Source organism: Ambystoma mexicanum, chromosome 2q, assembly GCF_040938575.1.
Source record: "Ambystoma mexicanum isolate Mex_15411 chromosome 2q, UKY_AmexF1_1, whole genome shotgun sequence".
Lineage (NCBI taxonomy): Eukaryota > Metazoa > Chordata > Amphibia > Caudata > Ambystomatidae > Ambystoma > Ambystoma mexicanum.
In genome coordinates, this window is record NC_090924.1 from 1,276,967,385 (window position 1) to 1,276,985,789 (window position 18,405).

At 48.1% G+C, this 18,405-nt stretch overlaps 1 protein-coding gene across 1 annotated transcript in view; it reads left to right on the top strand.

Moving 5' to 3' along the window:
- The window catches only part of ACAD11 (acyl-CoA dehydrogenase family member 11), a 728,164-nt gene that overhangs the window by 403,689 nt on the left and 306,070 nt on the right, over positions 1–18,405 (top strand). The window contains exons 10-11 of the mRNA XM_069648691.1: positions 1,708–1,785; positions 10,437–10,575. Of these exons, the coding sequence (XP_069504792.1) occupies positions 1,708–1,785; positions 10,437–10,575 (217 nt within the window). The remainder of the gene's footprint in view (positions 1–1,707; positions 1,786–10,436; positions 10,576–18,405) is intronic.

Consider the following 18,405-nt stretch of genomic DNA (forward strand, 5'->3'; position numbering starts at 1 on the left):
ACCTGGATTCAGTTCTTGGTGGACTGACTAAGTCAGTCCCGGTGTCAAACGTAGTTGCGAGTGGATCACGTTCAGTTCGAATACATTGGATCATGTGGGGCCATGCAGCAAGTGGGCGACGAGTAGGGACAAATGCGGTTGCTCGGTGTGGTAGAAGGGCAGCTCTCAAGGATGTAGGTCACGATGGTCGAAGGAAATCTTCATAGTTGGCCAGGCCGAGCATCAGGCTTTAGCCACTGGGAGGGGTTGATAAGTGACACTGCAGTAGTTCAAGTCGGTGGGCAACAGTCATCAAACTGGTGATCCTGGATGCATCAATGTGCGATCGATGAGGCGGCAGCATGGGAAGTAGAATAGCACAAAGGAGAGTGAAGTGGTGGGAAGGAGAGCAATAGGTGGAGAGGGAAAGGAGAAAACTATATTTTGCAGCAGTGGGAAGGGATACACGTGAGGAGGAGGTGGAGAGAAGGAGGAGAGAAGGAATTTGGAGAAGGTGCAGGCAAGCCTGAAAAGGATAGTTGAGGAGTGGTACAGGTACAAGCACATGGTGGAGCATTGAGGAGGTTGTAAGAGGAGTGTATGTTGGAATGCAATAGAGAGATGTAAAAAGATGTCCCTTTAGGTATCTAACCATTAAGGCGGCAGACAAAGACAGGTTGTTGGGGGTGGGGGGAACACGCTGGAGCCTAAGACAAGGAGGAGGTGAGGGCCATACGATTCTGCTTACTGGAAAGCTTAGATGGTCGGCTTCCTGATGGACACGTAGGTGCCCGTCACCATACCACCTTGCCATGGCCCACCTGGTGGGAAACCCCAGCTGGGCAGCACTTACTGGCATTCAGCCCAAGCTTCTGAAGTCATTCCAACCTAACATGCAGAATCATGTGGGGCACTGAAACCCTTTTGAGTTCAGGACGAAAAGCAGAGTACCCGAATCAGCGGAACTATGAGATAAGCTGGAAGTGAGGCAGCACTTGAACACCCCATAGTGAGTGGCTAGGAATTCATGATGGACCCCGGATTGTGGATAATAGAAACCAGATGATTTCTTGTGGAACTCAGAGACTTTTATGTTGCCCTAAAGACTTTTGTTGACTTCTGAAAAACATTTTCACTGGGTTTAAAGATCGTATGTTTCAATAAATAAGGAGCAGTTATCCTGTGTTCCTGCATCCCTTTGTTTGAACCCAACCTTGTACCCAAACAAATTAGGCCACCGGTGTCTGGGTTACAAACCATGGTTGTATTCTGGGAAATTCACCCCATTAATTTCGTTTGCTAGTTTTGAGTATAAGAAGGCAAGGAGGCTTTGGAAACGGGAGATTCTTATTTGCTTTGTACTTATAACTGTGGTTATTCTGCATTTAAATCTAACTTTGTGCACGCTCTTGTTTCCACTCGACCTTGTGAAAGAGTGCAAATTAAAGGATGAGAAGGTAGGGTCGAGTGGTGGTACCAGTGAAACTCCACCATAAGAGGGAGGTCAAGAAAAGCAAAACAAAATCCCCAACATGACCCTTACAACAGGGATGTAAAAAATGATTCAATGCTCCCTCATACAACCATTGAATATCAATGGCTGATATTTTGTGAAATGAATTTGTGATGTGTATTTTTTCGTGGAAACATGACAGAGTTTTGATAAATACCAAAAACATGATTTTAGGATATATGTTTCATTAAAATATCTCTTTTCTCAATTTTTAGGAAGTGTTGGATTATTATAGCAAACATCAACATTCACCTGAGAGATGGAAGAAGCCGTCAATTGTTGGAAAACTGAAGGTATTGGAAAGCAATCTCTTCCTGAAACATACTTTGGAAATGACCATCAAACTTTGGCTTTTTGTCCAGTTGAACGTTTTGGCCTGGTGTGTACGTACAGAGAGTTGTAGAAACAGTTATTCATAGGACCCTAAAGGGTGTTGTAGGGATGTGCCGTTAGAGACCCAAGCCCCACTCTGTCACCTTACTCTTATGCCTGGATGATACTTTACCCTTCTCTTACTACTATCCATCTCCCTCTGTTCTCCAGCCGACTTCCCCCAATTGGTGCCCTCTCCACTCGTCCTCATACTGGCCTTGTTGCACTTTTCTATATGTCCGTTTACATTGAAGTGGATGACAAACAGGGCTCAAGTCGAGGGTACACGTGGGGGGACAGAGTCCCCCCAGCGAAAATGTGAAACATTCAACGTCCTCTTTAAATTTATGAATCAGAGCCAACCTCGGGGATCAAACTGCAGTTGTCTGGTTTGTAGGCCAGACACTTCACCACTGCGCTGTATAATCTGATGAAAAACAACAAATAACTAAAGTTGAAATGTCCCATTTTGGTACTGCAAGTCCCAGGGAAAACATTTGTATTGGTTCTTGGAGTTTAAAACATGCACACCATTTCTCGTTTTCAAAAACACTATTAGAATAAAATATCCTCTCTTTGTTTGCGTGTGTGTTGAATTTATTAAAGCTAAATGCTGTTTGTCCTCTGCAATTTGGGTAGTTTTGCAAACCCATTGTAATGAAATGTGCATATTTCACCTTGATATGTTCATTTCTGCTGACGTCACATCCGATTATGTTTGTAGATGAGTGCCCCCGCTTTATTTTTTTTAGGACTTGACCCCTGGTGACAGAACAGGTCTGTCATCTCTCCCCTCTCCTTTTTCACTGGTTTTGCAGGCCTTCCATGCATATATTCAAGCAAGCCAAACCATCACTGCCATTTGCTGGGCAGGGGAATTCCATTAGATCAGTGTTTTCGCAGAACGTTATTTTAATGGTGACTCGCCCATCGTTGTAATTTCCGGTGATCTTGTCAGGAAGGTCGGTAATCTCCTCTTCTTCCTGTGACACCCCAGACTCCCCTTCCTCCCCTTCCTCCTCACCTTGAAGTCTCCGGCGTTGAGTTAGCGTAGGATTGTCCTTTGTTCGAGCCTTCACTCCTTTTCTTTGTAGATAGGGACGACCAAGGTAGGACGCCACAGTGACACCCTTTGGGTGATCTGTGGCAACCCTCCTCGGTCGCTGTTCAATGGGGAAAAAGCCAATGGCACAAAAAACCCCGGAAGATTAGGATCTTCAAACGTAGTGAGGTAGTAGTTACACACTCCGGAGGCAGCAGTAGAAGGAGAGGAATCTGATGAACACGGTCTGGCTATAGAGGAAATTCCAGGAAGAATCGGGTATGATACCAGATCAATGTAAGTTCCCAAAACATTAGACCGCAGAGGGCTAGGCGAGGCAATCCACTTGGCAAGCTGAGGTCGGTACATGGGATATCAACAGGAAGTAATTCCGATACTGGATAAGCAGGTAAGGGCTGGACGAGGCAATCCACAATGCAGGCTGAGGTCGGTACACAGGGATATCACAGATAGAACAGAGGAGGGCAAAGAGGAGGTCCAAGAGTGGTGACTCCTTACAGGAAGAAGACAAGAATAGACGGAAAACACAGAATAGAGAGAAAAGCTCAAGACGGAAGGGAGGAAGGATACTAGATGGGAACGGAACAGACAAGGGAGGAGGGATAAGAAGACGAGGAGAATAAACGAGATAAAGGCACGGAGCGAAAGAACGGGAGGAGGAAAAGAAAAGAAGGATCACGGAGGGAAAAAGGGAAACTACACGAAAAAATACAGCGGCGCAGGAACAGGACGAAAACACTGTACGTTGCAACGCACCTGACCCCGGAAGTGAAAGGATTAAATACCGGTGTCAGGAACGCCGCAACGACAACTAGACCTGCCAGCACGCAAAAATAAACACGTGATGGAACCCGCTATGGCAGGCGCAGCTTCCACCTCTTCCAAAGCCGCCAGGTTCCCTGAGGCGTGACAGTATGCCCCCTCCTAAGGTCCACCCCACCAGGTTTATTGGGGTGTCTGAAATGGAACCTACGCAACAGGAGAGGTGTATTTAAATGTGCTCTGGGTTCCCATGTGTCTTCAGACCTTGGGTATCCTTTCCAGTGGACTAAGTACTCTAAACGTCCCTTATGGTATCGAGAGTCACACATTTGGGATACCTCATAGACGTTTTCAGTGGGGTCTGGTGGGACCGGAGTGTTTTTTCTTTTTCGGGACCACTTATCTTCCATGAAGGTCTTCAATTGAGAGGTGTGAAACACCGGATGCACACGACTTAATCGAGCAGGTAACTGTAAGCGAAAGGCTACTGGGTTGATTACATGTGTTATCTTGTATGGTCCAATATATCTAGGGGACAGCTTAGATGGGTGTACCCAACGTGGTAAAAATTTAGTGGACAGAAGTACCTTGGATCCAACTCCCCAATTGGGCACTGGTCTCCTGTGTTTATTAGCTTGGGATCTATTCTTTTCTTGAGCCTCTATGAGTCCCAGTCTAGCCTTGTTTTGGGCTTCTCGAATAGTTGCTAACGAAGCTTCCACAGAAGGCACCGAGGCCTCAATGTTGGCCAAGGGAAGAAAGGTACGGGGATGATAACCGTATGTACAAAAAAAAGGGCTGGAACCTAAGGCTGAGTGGCAAGTGTTGTTATATGAGAATTCGGCCGTCGGGAGTAACTGGACCCAATCATCTTGTTGTTGGTTGACAAAACACCGGAGATACTGCTCCAATGTACCATTAAGACGTTCAGTCTGTCCATTTGATTGTGGATGGAATCCCGAGGTCAAGGCCCTTTCAATGCCTAATCTCTTGCATAAGGCAGACCAGAAATGAGAGGTGTACTGGCTGCCACGGTCTGAGACGATCCTAGTAGGCATACCATGCAGCTTAAATATGTCTCTCAAGAAGACTTCAGCCATGCGAGATGCAGAAGGTACCCCAGGCAGAGGTGAAAAATGTGCCATTTTAGTGAATGAATCGATGACCACCATTATACAGTTACAACCCTGAGACTGTGGCAACTCTACGATGAAGTCGGTCGAGATAGTGGTCCATGGACCTGTGGGAATGGCACCGGATTCCAACAATCCCAGAGGTTTTTGTGTGGAATACTTGTTACGAAGACAGGTAACACAAGACTGAACGTATTGTCTGGTCTCTTCCTTCATCCTAGGCCAAAAAAAATATCTCGATAAGAGTTCTTGAATATTCCGAATACCACGATGGCCCGCAATCTTGCTATCATGGCACCAGGATAATGCTGTTTTCCTTAACGATGGAGTTGGCAGATATAACTTGTCCTTAACCATATATAATCCATCCTTGATTACATATTCGGTCTTGTCACTATGTCTTTCTGCTTCAAATCTCCCTCCAGAATCATCCTTGACCTGTTGCAGGAACGAAGACACCACTCCTATCCTCTGAGATCTTGCAAACATCAGTTCTGTAGTTGTTTCTTGTTCAGACAGGTAGTCACTACGTCGAGACAGGGCATCAGCCACTAAGTTTTGTTCACCCGGAATGTAAGTAATATTAAAATCAAATTGGGCGAAAAAATGTGCCCACCTTGCCTGTCTTGTGTTGTAACATTCAAATTGACGCAATACCTGCAAATTTTTATGATCTGTTCGGAGGGTAAAAGGGTGTTCTCCACCTTGGAGGAGGTGTCGCCACTCTGTGCAGGCTAACTTCATAGCCAGCAATTCCCTCTCTATCACAGAGTAGTTACGTTGGCTGGAGTTCAGTGTTTTGGAATAATGGGACACTGGATGTTCCTTCCCCTCATACTCTTGCAGTAACACTGCCCCGATAGCAGCAGAAGATGCGTCAGCTTCCACTATAAAAGGACGGAGCTGGTCAGGTTGCCTTAATATGGGAGCTGAACAGAAGGCTTGTTTGAGTTGTTGGAAACTCTCTTCGGCTTGAGAAGACCATTGGAAAGGAGAGGATGTTTTCTTAAGGAGTGAGGTCATCGGGAGTACCTGTTGAGAGAAGTTGGGTATAAATTTCCGGTAGAAATTCGATAAACCAAGGAATCTTTGGATGTCTTTAACAGACTTGGGAGACGGCCAATCTAGAATAGCATTGACCTTCTGAGGGTCCATGGCAATTCCCTCAGAGGAAAGAATGTATCCCAAATATGATATGGAAGTTGCCGAAAACACACACTTTTCCAATTTGACAGAGAGATGATTGTCTTTGAGTCTGTGAAATACCTCCTTCACATGAGTGTTATGCTCAACTTGTGTGTGGGAGAAGACCAATATGTCATCAAGATAAATGATAACAGAGTGTCCCAGAAGATCCGAAAAAAGTCTGTCCATGAAACGTTGGAATATCGATGGAGCATTTACAAGGCCAAAGGGCATCACCTGATACTCATACAAACCAAAAGGGGTCCTAAAGGCAGTCTTCCACTCATCTCCGGTTTGGATCCTAAGCAAATGGTAAGCGTTGCGTAGGTCTAGTTTTGTAAACACAGTGGCCAACTGCACAGCATGAATGATTTCAGAGATGAGAGGCATAGGATATCTGTCCTTGATGGTTACCTTGTTTAATCCTCTGTAATCAATACAGGGGCGTAGCTCTTGCGTGTCTTTCTTGGGAATGAAGAATAAAGAGGCACCAGCAGGAGATTTGGAGGGTCTGATCAACTCATTGGCTAAATTCTTGTCTAGGTAGTCTCTCAAATAATGCCTTTCTTGCATAGTCAAGGAATACATACGACCAAATGGGACTAAGGCATCTGGGTGCAATTCAATGCAGCAATCTTCGGGTCTGTGAGGAGGGAGCTCTAACGGGATCTTCTCCGTCACAACTTCAGTGTAACCACTCAAATGGGATGGTAAGCAATGTATGGACTTAGATTCTATCCCACAGGAAGTTTGCATCATGGAAAAGGTTGGTTTCGGCAAACAGCCTGCTTTGCAGAAGGTTGAATGAAAACTTAACAGGTTTCTGGACCAGTCAATGGTAGGGTTATGCCGACGCAACCATCTAATGCCTAGAATCAAAGGGAAGTGAGCAGCTCTGATAATATCAAAGGAAAGGCGTTCAGTATGCTGCATGATACGCATGGTGAGGACTTCAGTAGAATGGGTAATAAGGCCTGAGCTCAAAGGTTCACCATCTACTCCCTCCACCGTTTGGTCCTCGGTCTTAGCTATCCGAGTCAGTCCTTGACTCTCTGCCCAGTGGGTATCAATGAAATTTCCTGCGGCTCCACAATCCAGAAGGGCCTGAGTCTGAATGGAGGTCTGGCCGCTCAGAAGAGTGACTGTCATCACCATAAGTCGATCATCGTCAGAACACTCCAAAGTGGTGACTGAGAGGGTAACAAAGGGACTGGAATCCTTCCCTCGGTAATATGTCCCTAAATTTACTGAGGGTGCTCGTTTCCCGAGCGTCTAGGAGGCACATCAGGACAATCTCGAAGTAGGTGAGTTGAAGATCCACAGTACATGCATAGGTTCCCTTCTCGCCTTCTCCTGCGTTCTTCAGCCGAGAGAGGGGAACGGGTGATGCCGATCTGCATAGGCTCTTCACGCGAGAGACGAGTAGAGGGAGGTGGTGCAGAAGGAGAAGGAACTGGGAGCATCGGAAGACCACTCTTAATCTTACGTCGCTCAACTCGCCGTTCAGACAGCCGGAAATCGATCCGAAGTGTTGCAGTGATTAGATCAGCAAAGGTTAAGGGGCGTTCGATACGTGCAAGTTCATCTTTTAACTCTTCTCGCAGACCCCTCCGAAAGATGGCATACTTTGTTCTTGCCAACCGGCTTCCGCGGCGATCTGTTTAAATGAGGTGATATAGGACATTAAGTCTGAATTTCCTTGTCTGATGTCCAGCAGATCCTCGGAGGCCAGAAAGGAGCTCTCGGTTCGAAGGAAGGTTTGCTTCATCAAGGTCTTGAAGGCCTCATAATCCTGAAGCACTGGATCAGTTCTATTGACTAAAGGGGTGGCCCAAGCCAAGGCATTGCCTGACATGTGGGTTATCATAAACCCAACCTTGGTATGACCAGTAGTAAAGGCCTGTGGACGAAATGAGAAATGCAAGTGACAAGCATCCAAGAACTCCTTTAGCCTTTTGGGCGTCCCATCATACTTCCCAGAAACTAACGGTAGAGGAGGCAAATCTGTAGTCGGTAGTTCCCGCTCTGCTATCCTCTGTTGTAGCACTGCATTCGCGCCCTTTAGATTCTGGACTTCAAGGCTCAAGTTTTGGACGGCTGCTACTAGTTCCTGAACCTGCTGCGGAGTGGCCATGTCGAATTCGTGGCGTTGCAAACTGTCAGGAAGGTCGGTAATCTCCTCTTCTTCCTGTGACACCCCAGACTCCCCTTCCTCCCCTTCCTCCTCACCTTGAAGTCTCCGGCGTTGAGTTAGCGTAGGATTGTCCTTTGTTCGAGCCTTCACTCCTTTTCTTTGTAGATAGGGACGACCAAGGTAGGACGCCACAGTGACACTCTTGGGGTGATCTGTGGCAACCCTCCTCGGTCGCTGTTCAATGGGGAAAAAGCCAATGGCACAAAAAACCCCGGAAGATTAGGATTAAGATTAGATCTTGGCTGAACTATCCAGCTTCTCTGGGGTCACTAGCTGTAAGAGTAGCACCTCAAAATGGCAGCTATTGGATTTTAGTTTGTCCAAGTGGGAAGTGGCTTTGTTGAAACCACGCCTACCTTTTCCCAGATTAAGTTTCTCCAAAACAGTTAGGCAATGTTGGTGGAGAGGCCTTGCAATATCCCGGATGGGCAGAATAAGCATTGTAAACCTGAACGTAGAAGGTAAATGTTTGCAAACTCTCATAATGGATTTCATATGGGGGTTGGAAAAGAACACGAGTGGAACAAGCTGTCTTGCATCTAAGGACTGGGAACAGGTGTGGATGGGTGAGGGGGAGGAATCGACAGGCCTGGACTTTCCTAATATGCTCGTCTATTTGCAAGGCCCACCGATTAGGGTCATGGACGCATAGATGAACATCCATTCAGAGAAGGCATAGCAATTTATTGAACTGTCTGTAGCAACTCAAAAGGCCAAACTTAGTCCCTGTACATCATACGTATCACCAAGCATTGTGATGAGGCCTAGTGGCCGGACCATGTAACAATCCTCTTTTACACCTCTCTCCCAAAACCCAGGTTTGACAGAATATGTGAAAGATGGATGCACTAAGCTTGGGGATCTCTTTTGTGGGGGCGGGAGGGCGGGCATCAAAGGTTTCTCAGACTGTAAATAATATTTTGGGCTCTCTGAGAAACATTGCTATGAGTACTGGCACCTCCGACATTGGGCTTTGCAACCCGAAGGCAGAAGGGGAGATGGGGGACAAGAACACAACAGATCTGGGAAAAAATCTAAAAATTGCAAAATCACCTAAAGGCTACTATGGACCATGTATAACATTTTGGCGCAACCTAAGATTCCTTGTTTGAACTGTTCTAAGAGGTTGGGAAAGGAATCTTGGGACTCTGTGGGGACAGGTTTGAATACCACGGTTCCACCCATTTGCTTTTTTTTTTTAATTTTTTTTTTTTTACACATTTACTGCAAAAAAAGCAAGGGGAGACCTCTGCAACCCTCCCCCGATCCCGCATCCTATAACCGCCATCTATAATTGCGGCGAAATGTGTAAAAAAGAGAAGGTCAAATGAGCCTTGAACTAATGGGCCTGTGAGCAAATAGGCCAGTACTGAACATCCAAATCATCCATTAGTGTGCACATTTCATAGTCCCAGTACAAAAGTATGTGTCACTAGAACCGTACCCCTGGCAAGATGCCACGTTTTATTCAATCAGATGTAACCTCTGCTGGAGAAGAGTAGGCATTGCCCCCTACATAAAGGTGTGGTGGGAATGCCCAGAACTGAGAGATTTCTGATTGGATATTACATCCGCCGTCAGGGAGATGATTGCCCATTCTCAGTTGAACCTGTATTTCTTTTATTCAGAATTACTTTAGAAGAGGACTGGCATATCCGTCCTGGGGTCACAGGATGTTTCAGTGTTATGATTCTCATTGCCAAGTAGTGAATTTTCTCGCTGTGGGGCAAATCAGATTCACCTTCCAAAATAATGCAGTGAACAAGATGTTGTCATGTTTTAGTAATTGAAGGGATGATGCATGTCAGGCACACAGCACTTTTAGTTTCAATGCTAGCTTGTTTCCCTTCTTGCTGCCAACAGACAATGTTGGCCTGCATTGCCTGATCAGGTTGAGTGCCCTGCCTTGAAGTGATTTAACTTGCGAATTGGTGAAATCTAGTGTCACTCCATGTTGCCTTGATTCTGTCTGCTACAGATGGAGGTGAAGGTTGGAAGGGGGACTGAAAGTGTTATTTTCTGATTGTTATGATGTATTACCGCATATGTCAACACAGTTGGAAAACATGTAAGATATTCTAGCCCTAGCTGAAACTGCGACAATGAAAGGGGCCTGATGGGATTGGGGTGATAGACTTTGCTGTCATCATGAGGAATATTGACGTGGTGTTGGAGCCTGCTGTTGGTGTCACATCCATATGTGTAAGAATGTTTGTCCTTCCCACCTTCCAACAGGAAATGGCGAAAGCTGAAGGGCTCTGGAACCTCTTCCTGCCTGCTGCGAGCGGTCTCAGCCAACTTGACTACGCATTTATCGCAGAAGAGTTGGGGAAATGTTTCTTTAGTTCAGATGTTTTTAACTGTCAACCACCAGGTAATCAAACTGAGTAGCTCACCATCCTAACATTGCCGCTCTCATTTCATATTCAAATAACACTGGGGAATGCATATTTATTCATATTCTTGCTAACATTACTATGGAAATGTAGCCTGAGCCTGGGCAATGGGCAAGTGGGTAAGATGTTAATGACGCTGACCTGTATGCTTTCAGGAGATAGGCTACAAAGGGCCTGTGGGTCTGTAAACGAGAACAGAATTAAAAGGACCCAAGACACAGGCATAACATAACAGCACAAGGTTTTGTTTGCTGAAACACAACTGAAGAGGAGCAAAATGTGAGACCCTAGGGGTGGATAGGTCTCAATAATGGAGACTATGGTAAGAGAAACAATATGTGCATGGAATGTTCGCATGGTTCTACTCCAGTCCCTGATATGTCTCTCCTTTACGTAATAAGTGGTCATAGCAAAGGTCAAAGTGCACAACACGTTCCTGGGTTGGCTCTCCATAGCTGAGAGCTGCTGGCTGTGACGAATGTTGTCCAATGCCCATTAGTTCTTCCCTGTTGGCCGTGGGTAGATTTTTAGGCCATCCTCAATATAGCCTCATGCCAAGATCGGTCTCAATTGACTTTCTCCTATAGTCCACACCTCTGCTCAACCTCAGGGAATACCTCCTGGTCCTGGACACCTTACTGAGCCTCCGTTGCAGCAATTATTGGCTGCAGACTGATGGGTGAGTGTGTTTGTGTTGTTGTGTGGCTGCCAGTCCCACCAGATCCATTAGCAGTTCCACTGGCTAGTTTTACTCTTGGTTATCAATTCTGTTTCTCCCCTCTTTTTTTCTGGGTTGACAAAGGTTCTTTGCAATTGGTGATCTTGCTGCTGTCACCAGATCCACTTCTCTCTTGGCTGCCGGCTAGCCTTACTTTTTGTTTAGGGGCAACAGGGCTGGACCCTGACCAGCTGCTTCCCTTTCAGTTCTCGCCACCTCCTCCTGCTTATTCTCATCTTCTAATGTCGCTCCCCATCACACCCTCATCTGGTGTCCTTCCATTCTTTTGCAGATGTTTCTCTGTTTGACCTCCCACTCTCTCCATTTGTTCTACTCTTAAACAACTTCTGAGTTTGCCTTGCTCTCTCAGCAACCTCACCTTCACACCTCTTTCCCCACCTATCTACCCTTTTCTCCTATTCCACCTCTCTTTTCTGTCCTCCTGCTCTTGCTATCCTTGTCCTCATTCTTCTCCCGGCTCCTCTCACTCTCCTTTCTAACCCTTGCCATCTGCCTCCAAAATGCCACACTCTCACTGTAACCTGCCCTTTTTATAGCCCTCCTGGGTTTGTAGTTGGGAATCTTAATTGGGGAAGGGGGCAGCACTTAATGCAGGATATAGAGTGGGCAATCGTATTGCTTGGGCCCACTCATAATACCTTTTCCCCATGTGTGAATGCTTGAGTTCTTTGTCGGGCCTCCTCTCCATGGACCTACGGTATAAAGTTACAGTCCTTCATCTTGGAGTCTAGCAGCCCGCCTCGCTTCATCATGGTGCCACTAGTGCCGTGTATAATGGGGTTCTGCTTCCTGGGTGTCTCTGAGCCCTGATTCCTTGACTGGGTCTCTTCGCCTGATAGGGCTGGTGAGTCTCATAGTCCAGTCTGCAACCCTTGTTCGCTATGCTGTTTCCTACCGGTGTTATTATTTTCTTTGTGGCAAGCTGGTGTTCACTGGGTTCAGTGGACAGGGGTCATTGGCCCCACTTGCACAACAATGGTGCTTGCGCAATCAAACCTAGGAATCAGGAGCCACACACTCTGTTGGTCTGTTAGGAAGCGACAATGGGGGATCCTCCATATAGCACCTACAGGTTTACATTACTTAGCAGATGATCTTCCCTGGCCAGTATCATAACACAATGAGGTGAGTCGCCAGCAGACCCTCACATTCCCTGGCCCCCAGAATCTCTCAATCCCCCCGTCCTAGGTCAAGAACCACAATAGGGCTTCCCTGAGTTCGACAGCAGAATCGCACAGAGAGTGCACGTAGTCACATTAAAACATTCACATTTAATGACCCATCCCCTTGCACACTCCCCACGGCATGTGCATTCGTTCACCCCCTCATAGCCCCACTGCATTGTTCCTCACTCTTTCTGCCCACTGCTACTGTACCCTCTTTGTTGTTAAACCCCCGGTTGCTCCTACATTTACCTGGTGCTAGCCCACTATTGCCTGCGTCTCTGTGGATGATCACCCCATCCCCTTCATCACTCGGTCCCTGCTCCTGTGCTATATCCCCCATGTCCAACTCCTGTAGTTTTCCATATTACTCTTTAAAGTGTGCCATTGCTCTCCAAAGCTAGGTGTGCACTCTATAAATATTGTGACGAATTTGCTGGAGGTGAGCCCACTAAGCAAAACCCTCCCCAGGGGTTTGGGAAAGAAGGACCTCACTGGTACTCCCTAAAACGAATGCAGTGTCTGCATATATGGCAATCCAAGAAGAAGACATTTTCTTCAGCTGTGAAACTCAAAAAACTTTGAAAGTGCCTTTACTTGTTTGGCTCAAGACAATGCTAGTTTCTCAGTGAACCTGACAAACACAAATAAACAACATGCGCCCTCTGGATTCCAGAGTGAGAATAAAGGCATGATTGCCCTTAAATGGTGAAGAAGACGAAGCGGTAGGCATAGAGCCCCCAACTTCAAGATGTCACTCCTGGGTGGGACTGCGCGTCACAGCTAAGTCAGCTGTAGTGCAGAATGAGAAAGGAGGAGGGCAGCAGATGGCACCGGCAAGACTGAGAGCCAGGCAGAGTAAACAAAACCAAAGCTTGGCACAGATGGCCTCTTCTGAAGGCTTGACCATGGTGATCCCAGGGTGCAAGAAACCACACCAAATCCATTTTTCTTCCAGAGAAGAACAAGTCTTCCGCTCGCAAAAAAGAGAACGGACAGCAGAGAAACACTGTAACTTGCGGACCACGAACTGCACTCGTGTACAGAGGCAGAGAAAAGAAAAGTGCAGAGAACGCTGCCACTGTTGAGCAGACGCCACCTCACTGGAGCAAACCCGACTGCGAATAAGATAACAGGGTTGCTCATAGTGGAGGGAAATGAGCAGACAAGGGAACGAAATGGAGAAAAAGGAAATATTCCAACAGGGGCATAAGTCCAAAGAGGAAGAAGGAAATAAGTAACAGATGGAGACACAGGAACTCCAGAAACAATGGCCAAACAGCTCGTAGAACAGGAAACTCAAGGAAACCAGAGGGGTTTGTGGAGTTCCAGAAGAAAGATTCGGACCAAAAGACATGCTTTTACTACAGGAGTTTCATTTAAATTAAAGAAAATGCCTTACACACCTTATTGTTAATAGGAAATTTCCCTCCATATCAAACTGAACTAAAAGTGCTCAACATTTTTCAAAATAATAAACCTTGTACCCTGTCCAAATCCTAACTTTTAAACTGGCCCTACCACTTAGAAAGACAACTTGAAAGGTGAAGTGGGCAATATAGGTTGGCCTGAGTGTTCTTTACTCTACTGTCTCCTAGTGTTTTCAAGAATCTCTCCTGGTTTCAGCTCCCACAATTATTGAATAGGAATCTGGTCTCCTAACGTTGTCAGTTCGTGTCCATCTGGTCAGAGTTCAAAATAAAGAAAAAGGTCTCCTCGGGTATGTAAACTCTCAAGTTCCAAAAAGTCAATTCTCTCATAGGTCACAGATGAAGGGATATTGCTTTAATCATTCTCCACCAAATATGTGCGCCTCTCCCCACAAGATTCCAGTCTTGCTTGATTCTTGTTTCCCCTTGGGGTGATTCCTTACTTGCATTATAGGGCCCTCCTGGCTCCCTTGTTTCTCTTCTTCCAGATTCGTAGTGGATGTGTATCCTCTCCTAGTATATTCTTCTATTGGACTTGAGTGTGTGATGCTTCGAACCGGTTGGCTGATTCGAAGGCTTGGGATTTTAGGGCCTCCATAACCACTCTTATTCCATCGCCCTCTTTGGTCTTGATTGCCCCTCGTTGGGATCTAGACTCTTCATTCTTTCTCCCGTTCTGGTCTGTGTGCCCCCCCTCTACTGTGAGCAACCTGTGTACCTGCTCCACAGCAGGCCCTGCTCCAGCAAGGTTGCTTCGACCCGGTGCCGCTGGCGTTCTTCCCCAGCTCCTGGGCGTCCTATCCTGAATGCAAGTAGAAGCGTTTCTTCGTTCGCCACCCTGTTGCTTTATTTCCTGGTTTTGCATAGTGCGAGCGGGGGACTTGTTCCTCTCTTGCTTCCCGGGTACAGCATTGTTTCCTGGGCTCTAGGCCCACCACCTCCTCTGCGTGCTTACACCTACCCTCGGGGGCGGCTCAGCTCGGCCTTGCCGATTCCACACAGCCCTTTGCCTTGTCGCCTATGTTTCTCGCTCTCTTGTGCTTGTCTCCCCATTTCTGTCCGGGTCTACCTATGGACCTCCTTCCGGGTCTTTCTCTGCGCCACAGCCGACTCCCCTCTGCCTCTCAAGGATGTTGGTGCGTTGGAGGCTCGCCACTGCGTATCGCTTCTCCTCCTCCTTTCAAGGGGTAAAGTCCTTTTATTCTTGCTACCACCAAAGGAGTGTGATTTTTTCTGTTTAAGCCCATTGAGTGACCTGCATTGCCTTGAGCCAAATGTTCAAATGCACTTTCTATGTTATTAGCTGACAGATACACTTCCTATATAAGCAGACAATGTCTCGGGTGTAGGGAGTTCCTTAACGGAATGGAAGTCCATGGCCCCTGAGGGTAAGGTGAGGGTCACTCCCAGTGAGGTCCCACTTTCCCAAACCCCTAGGGAGAGTTTTGCTTGGTGGGCTCACCTTCCTAGCTTCAAAGGGTCAAAGGGTGTGGTCCACCCCCCCCCCCTGCCCCAGGAAGAAGGGACGAAACCTCTGTGCTGGCAGTGTATCTCATTGCATGTTGTCTGCTTGACCTGCCACTCCTCTTGTTCACAGTGCGCAGTCAGGTCGCAGCCAACCTTCAACATCACTGCCACATGTGTCATAGATATGCTATTTGTGTGAGTCGAGGAAAAACCTCAATTCATCACAGGCTCCATAACACAAGTGAAATACAAAGACCATTGAAACACAAAGCAGAGCATGATGCAAACCTAGTAAGAGGAAATCAACCCAAGTTGTATAAAGGGATTAAGGAGGTATCCCTCCACCTAAGAGACCTTGGACATTGGATCTTTTCAGGAACTTGAGATTTTTAGTTGCAAAGACTCTTTTTTTCTGTTTTTTATTTTTTACTTTGACAAGACCACAGATAAATCTTGACTCCGAATGCAGGATATTCTGCCCAACTTTCTTTTGTGTTTTCTTAAGTGGTATTGCCAGTTTCGAAGGTAGGTCTGGACAGAGGACCCCTTTTTTTTTATTTTGACTACCGACGAGTACCTTAGTTTACTTTGATAGGAAGGGAACTCCCCTTTTAGCAGTAGGGCTAGAAAGACGTTTCTCCAGCATGGGGTCTGGCATGGATTCACATGCTCATGAATATTCCCCGTCGTCAGGCTGGGAATCCTCGGTAAAGAAAAAATCAGTATCAGTTTCATTTCTGATCTGTCTTTCTTAGTAGTAACCAATCACTGATCTCTGAGTCATGCTGCCACCAGCCAATGACTGCCCTCTACCTAAGCCCCTCCCCTGGCAGCCATCCTCGGATTTTTACCACACGTTCAAGTGTTGGGAGTCCTCGTGCTTTAGCTCTCGAGCTTTTACTGCGTTTTCGCGCTTTTTCAGGAGATTTTCTCATTTTTTCGGTTTAATTGAGCCTCAAGCTCCACCGTTACTACTTCCGATAACGGGGACCCGTTTTGGAATTCTTCTACGCCCCTCAAGGGTGATGTTTTCGTCGAGTTACGCCTCTTGTAGGATTCCAGAAGATCTGAGGCCTACCTCAACAGACATGGCCCAGGACAAGGGAAGCTCGACTCCCGGATCCAAGCTGTTCAGGTGCTGCCCTGGATGCGGATTACAAAATGTTTTCAAGGAGGACGAGCATTCGTGATGTCTCTACTGCCTTCATGAGGACAAGACGCACGTGGAGAAGGACTGTGCGTTCTGCAAGAACCTTTCGGAACGGACCAAGCAAGATCGTCGTTCCCGCCTCGCAGCCTGGCTGGAGAAGGGCACAGCAGGTGAGAAGGCGAAGTAAAAGTCTGAGCGGGCTTCTAAGTCCTGTGAGGGCGCCCTGGCGACGGGGGTCCAACAGAAGGCCAAGCACTGCGAGTCCGCAGCCACCGGGAGCGCCGAAAGGTCGGGCTCTTCGGCTGCCAGGCAGGGTGCGACTTCCCCGGCACGTTCAACCACGAGCCAGCGCTCTGGTTCGGGGAAGAGGAAGTCTGAGAACCCGGGTAAGCTGCTGGAGCGGCCCCGGTCGATCTCGTAGGGACCCGAGGGGGAGCGAGGCACTGACCCTCCCCCCAAGGCAAAGGCCCATGACGCACCTAAGGTGGTGATGGCTTTGATCCAGCCGGCAAAGGCCTCTATCGAAGTGGTCGCTGTGGCCCTGGCAAAGCCGGCTGAGACTACGCCAGTGGAGACGGCCTCTGGGCCCAGAGTATCCCTGCCACCGCGGAGGGAATCCTCTTTCCAGCCCATCGTTAAGACCCCCGTGAAGACCCCGGCGGAAAAAGAGGGGGGGCGGTGGCCATTACAGACTTGGAATCAGCCTCTGAGGAGGATCTGGTGGAAACCGTGAAGGGCCTCAACGAGAGGTTCGAGAAAGTTCGATCCCAGGGGAAGGAGCCTGCTGAGGAGATCGAAGATAGCGAGGATGGCGACGACGACGAAGGCCCGGTGGAACAACCGTCCCTCCCGTCGCAGCCATTGCCAGAGTCTCAGGATAGCTCGGCGGCCATTTTGTTGGCAATCCAATCCTTATGTACTGAGGTAACGACGAGGTTACCACGGACCCCGATGGAGGATCCTGAGCCTTGACCGTCGGGAAGCCCCCCGAACAAGCGGAGGAGGGTCCATCCCGCTCCGCCCTTTGTGCCCACAAGGCCTGTGGACCCCTCATCCCCCTCGCCTGACCCTCGGGATGATACAGCGACGGATACGGGGACGGGGACGGACGACGACGGTGGCGATGATACGACGGACATTCCTTCATCGTCTCCCCCTCGGGCCTCACCGCCCGACGAAATTGGCTCCTTTCATGCCATGATAGCCAGGGCGTCCGAGCTCTTCCAACTCTGCTCGGAGGAACAGAAGAAGGAAGGCTTTCTTTATCAACGACGGGAGGCCAAGAGAAAGACTGTCCTGGCAGTGCCGTTGCTCGACGACATCTGGGACGAAGGGCTGGCTGTCCTCAAGAACCCTTCTACGACGCCCGCCAAGAGGGACGGGTACGAGAAGAAGTACCGGGTCCCCGACACTGCCCCCTTGTGCCTCAGGGGCCAGCCTACGCCGGACTCTGTCGTCTCGGCAGCGGCCAAGAAGAAGGGAGCGGGTGCGGCAGCATCAACTTCCACTTCCCCGCCGGACAGCGAGGGCAAGAAGTTGGACTCCATTGGACGACGGGTCATTTCGTCGGCGGCGACGACGATTAAGGCGGTCAATGCTTTAGCGATCATGGCCCGTTACGACAGGGAGCTTTGGTTCAAGTTAGCTCCCCTGCTGGACTTCCTGCCGGACGACAAGAGAGCGGAGACTCTACAGATTCTTCAGGAAGGTGAGGTGGTGTCGGATCACGCCATAACGGTGGCAACGGGCATTGCCGATACCGGATTTCGCCAGATGGGCAACAGGGTTTGCCTACGATGACGAGGGTGGCTCAAGGCGACGGACTTCCGCCAGGACGTTCAGACCAGAGTGTTGGATAT